This window comes from Equus quagga, chromosome 13 (assembly GCF_021613505.1).
Source record: "Equus quagga isolate Etosha38 chromosome 13, UCLA_HA_Equagga_1.0, whole genome shotgun sequence".
Classification (NCBI taxonomy): domain Eukaryota; kingdom Metazoa; phylum Chordata; class Mammalia; order Perissodactyla; family Equidae; genus Equus; species Equus quagga.
The window spans coordinates 35,129,663-35,138,108 of record NC_060279.1 but is presented as its reverse complement, the minus strand read 5'-3'; the positions used below and the strand labels follow the sequence as shown (position 1 = coordinate 35,138,108).

Genomic DNA, 8,446 nt, shown 5'->3' with positions numbered 1-8,446 from the left:
CAAATGAATAAATAAATAATTCAGTCAGAAGACTTTTATAACAAATGACTCTTGAACAGAAATATAGAGCAAGAAGGCAGCTCTCTCCATGGAACTCATTGTTTGTTCTCATTCCTGAAAAAAGAAGAGAGAACTAAAAATGTCTAATTCAAATTGTAGCCTGAAGCACACATGCAGACTCCTGAGTTGCATGGAGAACAGAAAGAGTTTGCTCTTTACACAGCGTTTTCTATTTGGTGAATGTTTAATGAAATGGGTTTAAGCTTAGCCTACCTTTCTTGGCCACTCTGTGTGATTTTAGGTCTTCTCTTTACCTGTGCCCCTATGAATATTGTCAAGGAATTCTGACCAAATTTAGATTTGTGTAGTGCATAAAAATTAGAAAATAGTCAGCACCCCTTAACACATTAGAAATGCAGAAATGGATAACTTTTCTATAATTTTCTTACTTGAACATTAGTTGGATATATCTTATGCACCAAACATTGTAGCAGGCACTTTACAAATATTATCTCATTTAAAAATTGTGATCTGAGGGGCTGGATCAATGGTATAATGGTTAAATTTGTGTGCTTTGCTTTGGCTGCCTGGGATTCATGGATTCAGATCCCAGGAGCAGACCTATGCACTGCTCATCAAGCCATGCTGTGGCAGCACGCATACAAAATAGAGGAAGACTGACAAAGATATTAGCTCAGCAATAATCTTCCTCAAGCAAAAAGAAGAAGAATGACAACAGATGTTAGCTCAGGGCCAATCTTCCTTACCAAAAAAAATAAATAAATAAATAAATAAATAAAAATCATCATCTGAGTATATTGAAAGACTGAGATTCAGGAAACATTCAGAAATGGAGAACTACAGACAGGGGAACTTCCTGGGTCCTTAAAACTGAGAGTTAGGATTGTGCAATATTTTGCGGTGTTGGTTTCTAGTCTGGCTAAGATTGGGTAATAGTATTTGCCAGGGCCTGGAATTCTGAGCATGTATATGTTTTTCTATAATAGACATCCATTATTTTCCCCTCAACTGGAAAAGCTTCTATGGGCTAATGGCAAGAAGCTGTTTTTCTGAATTTTATATTTGGAAATGAATGAGAAATGATCTCTGTTATTGAACACTATGCTCAATTGCTTAATCTTGTCTGCTCTGGGAATTTTTCCCTATATGCATTGTACTTTACTACTTGGAAAGAGTAGGATGTAGATTAATGTTGTGGCAGAGAAATAGTTCTTCCCACAACTCTACGGAGAGCTGATTTGAACTCTTTATTTCTCAAGCTGTAAATCATTGGATTGAACAATGGAGTTAGGATAGTATAGGATATTGATATGAGAGCATCCTGACTTGAGGAGAAGTTGGACTTAGGCCTTAAGTATATAAAGGAGGCACAGCCATAATGAACAGTGACAACAATAAGGTGAGAGGCACAGGTGGAGAAAGCTTTGTGCCTGCCCAATGTGGAAGGAAACTGGTGTATGGCAGAGATGATGTGAATGTAGGATACCAAGATCAATAACAGGGGGATAACCAGGACCAATGCACAAAGTATGAAGATGACAATCTGACTAAAGTGGGTATGGTGAGACGCCACCTTGAGGACAGGAGAGATGTCACAGAAGAAGTGTTGTAGTTGGTTGGAGGAGTAGAAGGGCAGGTAAAATACCAGGGATGTGATGATCTGCGCAACAATAAAGCCACAGGCACAGGCAGCAGCCACTAGTCCTACACACATCCCATGTCCCATGAGCACTGTGTAGCGCAGAGGGTTACAGATGGCCACATAGCGATCATAACCCATGGCTGCCAGCAGGAAGGAGTGAGAGCAGCCAAGGAAGAGGAAGGTAAACATCTGGATGGCACAACCCAGAAAGGAGATTGTCTTCTTTTGAGCCAATAGGTCAGTCAGCATCTTGGGTACAATTACAAAGGTGTAGCAAGTCTCAGAGCAGGAGAGGACGGCAAGGAAGAAGTACATGGGGGTATGAAGGGCTCTGACCAGCACAATGGTGGAAATGATGATGGCATTGGTGCCTAGAGTGAACAGGTAGAGGAGCAGAAAGACAATGAAGAGCAGCCACTGCAGCCCAGCCAGAGATGAGAAACTGAGGAAGACAAACTCTCTCACCAAGGTCTCATTGACCTGCTCCATGGAAGGTACACATCAGGAGACAATCTCAGAGAGAGGAGGAGACATTGCCAAGAGAAATCCCTGAAAATTAGTAAATTCACAGGAAACTGATCATCACAGAGCATGAATTCTCAGATTTTGAGTTCTAAACTCACTATTCCTTCTCCTTCCAGTGTTTTTAAGGTGTAAAAAAGTATCTAAAGTCAGGTAAAGTGTACCTCCAACTTTGAGTCTCCACAGTAATTCCAACTTCGTAGGCAAAATGTTCTTGACATTTCTCAGATTCAGTTTTCCCTTCATCTCCCTTCCCAGGATGAGAATTTTAAATTCTCAGCCTCTCACTCTCACTTTAGCCTGCAACTCTTGTCCATTTGGCTTTCTTGCCGAACACTCTTCCCCTTTCCTGCAGCTTCGAAACAAATCATCTGAATACACTACATTTACATATAACATTATGTATGGTGATCGACAGCTTTTCATTATCATTCTCCTTACATCTAAACTCCTACCCTTAGTTTTAATCTATCTATAATCTAGACCTGCATTCTCTCCAACTCTGTTTGCCTTACTTCCTGGCATGAGTTATCAGCTCCACCTTCTTATACTCTCATTATGCTGACTCTTGCTTCTGTATCTTTATTCTTTTCCCAAAGCTGGAAAATAGTTACCCAACATGGAATCCATCTTCATGTCCTCTAATTTATATCTCGGTCAGAGCCCTGTCTCCTGAAGAGAGAACTATGCTCTTTCTTCAGGAATCTTAGCTATTTTTATCATTTCTTTTGACTCCTACCAAAATCACATTATGGCTATCTCTCCCATCGACAGTCTCACATACCTTCAATCCCTCTTTCTCCTTTCAAACTTATGAATTATAAATTGTATCATATTGTTCCCCCTCTCAAAACTTTTACTCACGACTATAGCATGAGGTTCAAGTCTTTATGGTTTTCAAGGTCTTGTTTTGGAAACCAAACTATGTTTCTGTGATCATCTATAGAACTTTCTGGGATGCATCACTATTGCTCAAATATGTTGTGTCCTTCTTTGGTTATATTCCTGGCTCATGTTAGTTTTTTTTACCCATTTTTTATTTGCAAATATTTTACCATTATGATGAAGCCTCATCCAAATCCACCGTTTTCTGGAAGTTTCATTGATATCTCCCTTTAAAAGGAATTTTTTCTTCCTCAGAATTCACATAAGATATTATTGGCAGTTTGATGTATCATTTACTTAATTTTTAAACATTGTATTGATTTTTTCTCATCTCTCTTTTCCACTAGATTATGTACCCTTGAGGGGAAGATGTGAATTATATGTATTTTCACTTGAATTCTTCTCAGCATCTAGAACCATATAAATATCTAATAGCTTCTAAATATAAGTTTCATATAAATAAGAAAGCTAACTTGGCATGTTGTTACATATCTTATTCGTGTTGCCACAACCTTCCTAGGATTCACAGAGTAAGAGAATCCTCAGTGTTATCTTATCCTGGGCATGAGGATTGCTCAAGACCAAGAATATCCAAGATTACAGAAGAATTTCTGTATCATAGAACTGAGCTTTACCCTTTTACCCTTTCAAACCAAAAAGAGAAATTTCAGTTTATAATAGGAAAATAGCCTTCAAGAAAGCATTTGGTCACTGGAATTCTATGTACCTGGGTTTATTCCCAATTCTTAGTACATTTGCTGTTCTCTAAAGTATACTTGAATGTAAATAAATGAGAGGAAAATTATAAGGTAACCTCATGTTTACCCAATTTAAAAAAATATGTCATTCAAAATCATTATCTTAACTAATATTAAAAACAACAAAAAAAATGGCAATGTACCTTATCCTTAGCTGAGAATAACTAAATAAAGAATATCAAGCACTAAGCAACAAGTATTAAGTAGTGTGATTACAATTGTGTGTCAGGCATTAGGTATGTGTTAACGATACAAGTATAAATAAGACGCTGTCCAAGGCCTCAAGTTGCTCACAGTTCAAGAGTAAGATGTATTCAGGAGAAGAGATTACTATAAAATGATGTGGATGAAATGACAGATATGCACTTGCAATTGTGCGAGCACTGAGAAAACAAATCTTTTATACTTCCTTAGAAAAGAACATTTTTTTGTACTTGTTTCTGCATTTCTTTACATCTGTTACAGAAATGCTACTCTAAAGCATTTTTGGAACAATATCATGAGACTCGGCACTATTTAATTTTGACTTTAATCTAGATGTTCAAAGATTTCAGGTAACCACAGTTACATCTCCTGGCTTATGGGAGAATGTTCTCTGGTCCCTGATGTTTTCTGCTTCCATAATTATTCCCCTCACTCACTCACTCCCCCCAACTCAAAGCCTGTGAAAGGAACCAATCTCCTCTTCCTCCATCTTATTACCTTGATTCTTTGCTCAATGCCTAACGCAAGGATTTTTATTGCCTAGGTGTATTTACTACTAATATACTGTTGTCTTTCTAATTCCAGGATCCAAATTCTCAAAACTACTAATGAATTTCTGCATATATGATCTCAATTTTATCCTAAAAGGCAAACCAAAGTTGAATAATGTAGGAATAAAATGGATTTTGAACTTAGACAGATGTAGGCTTTCATCCTGACTCTACCATGTTCTAGTGGTAAGATGTTAAATTCTCTAAGTCCCATTTTCTCATTTGTATGGTGAGAAAACTATAGCCCTGCTTCCCAGGGCTATAGTAAAAATTAATTGAACCATGTATATGAAAGAAACAAATTCAATAAGTATTGAATGCTTAATAAATACTTACCTTTTATTACTTTATTGCTATTCTATGGGGATTGGGATCAGAAATATTTTCATCAATGGTGTAATGAGCATTTAAACTCATGGCAAGTTGTTGAAAATGCCTTTTTTGTATATTCCCAGGGAGGGAAAATTTAAGAGGTATTATCATTTCCTTGAGTGTCTCCAAGCCTGACTGAAAGCAACTTGGTTTTCCATGGAGTTCTATTCTGCACTGAAAGGAAAGAAAGAGTTACTGGTCTTGAAGTACCATGCAAGTCCTTTGGTATCTGGTTGCTCTGTAGTCAGTCATCCATGCTGGTCATCTATACCTGGTAGAAAGCAAAGGAGGTTTCCCAATTTTTTTAACTTTTGGGGGGGGGGGCTTTAGGACAAATTTAAAAGATAAAATTGTCATATATAAATAAACATTTAGAAGTTTCTTGTTATAGATGCTTCATAATGCCAGTAATGCATATTTTATCCACCATGTTTTATCTACATATTTAGGAGTCAACCTCAGCTATTTATTGAGTTCTAAGGACTGGAATAGATTATTTCATAATTCTCATACTTTATTATTTCATAATTTCTGTTATGTCTTAAACTGTACAGATATAAATAGGAATTAAACTATTGTTCCTTTCTCAGAGAACAGAGAATCAAACAGCTAGCCACATTACAAGATGAATTATGATAAACATTATAAAAGAAATAGAAGCAAAATGTCCTGAAAATCTTGAGGAAAAAAATAAATAAGTTCATGGAAGTCTTTGAAGAACAAATAGTATTTGAACATCACCTGTAAGCATTTTAATTAAAAATATGTCCTGAGTTTTAGTGGGATTACTTATGTAGGCATTGTGATAGAGCTGATTGATTTTTTTTTCTTAATGTTGACTAACCGTTCAGAATTGAACAAGTACCTGTTGTTTTGCTGTATAAACCCGCAGAGACATCTCATTTACAAAGGAAATACATAAGTTTGCACGGGTCTGTGAAACAAGAGATAATTATTTTCTCCTTTTTCTCTTCTTTTGTTTCTTTACCATAAATTCCATATTAAGGTCATAAATTCAAAATAACAACAAACAAACAAATAAACAGCTCAATTAGGTTCTTTGGGGAGGATCATCCCAGCCTATCAGTCTATCAGTATTGCTTTTGATATTTCCAGGAAGAAAAAGAGGACACAATTTTGTTACTAGTTTATCAAACAAAATTTAGATCCATCTTTTAGAAAAATAATGTGAACTAACATTTTTTACATGTTCTCCATATTCTAGATAGGGTGGAAATACTGTTATATATATTCTTTCATTCGGTCCTCATAATGACTTCATGGGGTAGGTATTCCTTTTAATATCTGCATCATAAAGAAGAGACACTTGAGAATCAAAGTGTTTGAGGATTTCTCTCAAGTTCACACAGCTGGTGGAACTAACACTAAACCACAGATCTTCTGATTGGTGTAGGAGTATAATCTGTGTGTTTGTGTATGTGTGTGCATGTGTGTGTTGCTGAGAAAGGGAAAGAAGTATTCTGTCACCCTGCTTCCAGGTGAAAGTATTTATAGAAAAGGGTTTCTATTACAATTTTCTTATGGTCTCAAGTCTCAACTCTACCATGGATTAGTTCCTTGACTTTGACATGTCTGAATCAATTTCCTCATCATTATAATGGGGTTAATTCTGATATCAGCTAACCTAACTTCCAAAGTTTCTCCAAAATGAATGAAAAAAATATTTTGCAATGGTTGAGTATTACACAAATATTAGTTTTGTAATTATAATTTAGATTGAAAAGGGGCAGGCAGTTTTGAGAATATTACTTTGGCTCTGTCTGCTGCACTCCACTGGTTTTAGAAAGGATTTAATAGGGTAAAGATGATTTCCCTTCACAGGACTGGGAAATGTATGTTCCATTAGTCCTTGGCTCTTCCCCAGGAGGATCCCCAGAAAGCATAAATGTTATGGCTGTAGGGAATCTTCAAGATCTAGCCTAGTAGTCTCATTTGACAGATGAAGAAATTGAGCTTCAGAGAGTATTTATGAAAATCTCAAGACCAGAAAGCAACAGAGTGGATGTTAGCAAAAGAACAGAGGTCTTTTGTCTTTCAGATGAATGTGATTCCCACAGTATTATGCTGCCTCCTGAAGATGTTTATTCTCTAGATAATGACTTCCTCATTGCGTATTGCAGTTACTCCTCTGTTCATTTTCTGTTTCCTGAGTCTACCTGTTTTCTATGAGCTTGTGCTAGTGCTTCTGACTGTCTCTGAGTTTGTGTTCCCAAAAGGCAGTGTTTCTGTGTCTTTATATCTGTCAACTGTAATTATTTGGAGAGCACTCACCAAGTTGTTGAACCTGTATTAGATATTGTAACTTCATCTAGATCCCATCTAATGCAATAATTTCTGGAAAAAGGTTGTTATTCAAGATTTTGTAGTTATGCACATACAATGATATACTATTCAGCCTTAAAAAAAAGCAAATCCTCCCTTTTGCAACAAGATGGATGAACCTGGAGGATATTAGGCGAAGTGAAATAAGCCAGTCACAGAAAAACAAATTCCACTTAAATAAGTTATCTAAAGGAGTCAGAATCATAGAAACAGAAAGTAGAATGGTGGTTGCCAGGGCCTAAGGGAAGGCAAAAATAGCTTGTGACTATTTAATAAATATAAAGTTTTAGTTATGCAACATGAATACATCTCAGAGATCTGCTGTACAACATTGTGCCTATAGTCAACAATATGCTATTGTGTACTGAAATATTATTAAGAGAATAGATCTCATGTTAAGTGTTCTTACTATAATGAAACAAGAGATTTTGTGATTAAAATATTGTTGAATGCTCTATTGCATTAAGTCAGAACCATGACAATGTCTATGTAAATCTAGGAAGAGCAATGCGTCACTTAATTTTTATGCATAGCTTTGCAGAAATTCACTTTAAAGCTCAAATAATCCTAGTTAGCATTATTTGGAGTCTATATCCTTAACAGTGGCTGTATCTGTTTTTTACGGACTCTGCACCAGCATGGGCCCATCACCCTTTTCTGTCTCTTACCTGAAATGTGAAAATATAGGTCCTGCTGGAGGACAGATGTTTACTTTCATTTTCTGTCCATTGTCCAGTTTTTAAATGTTGTATGTACTCAGTCCAACATGGATGTCTGTTACACATAGATGGACTCCCATTTTCCTCTCTCTTTCACTAAGAGGAGCCAGAGGAACAGAGGTTAATACATTCGGAATCCAAGTTGAAGTGGAGAAAGGGGAAAGGTCAAAAAGGGACAGAGGCTACTGATCTCTACTTAGGAATAGAGATGTGATGATGGTCTGGGGACTTAGACCCTGACCAAATGTTACCAGTTTCCTTCTATCATTTTGTGCCAGTTGACCAAAGACACATCTAATAGTGACCAGAGAGCATTTGGCACTTTCATGTATTTATCGGTAGCGGGTGGTTCTTCTGTGTGTCTCCTGATGCCAGTCATTGCCATGGAGATGTTGCACTGGGTTTAATTAACAGCTGAGGTGATTGTGA

The 8,446-nt window shown here is 36.6% G+C and overlaps 1 protein-coding gene across 1 annotated transcript; it reads right to left on the bottom strand.

Annotated features, from left to right (window-relative positions):
- Positions 1-1,207: 1,207 nt before the first annotated feature.
- LOC124251500 (olfactory receptor 10K2) lies at positions 1,208-2,152 on the bottom strand. Its single transcript, XM_046684370.1, has one exon. It carries the CDS (start codon positions 2,150-2,152, stop codon positions 1,208-1,210), a length of 945 nt encoding a protein of 314 aa, XP_046540326.1.
- Positions 2,153-8,446: the final 6,294 nt, after the last annotated feature.

Bases quoted from the DNA above. Each gene is read 5' to 3' on its own strand.
- LOC124251500 (XM_046684370.1), bottom strand. From the start codon at position 2,152: ATGGAGCAGGTCAATGAGACCTTGGTGAGAGAGTTTGTCTTCCTCAGT.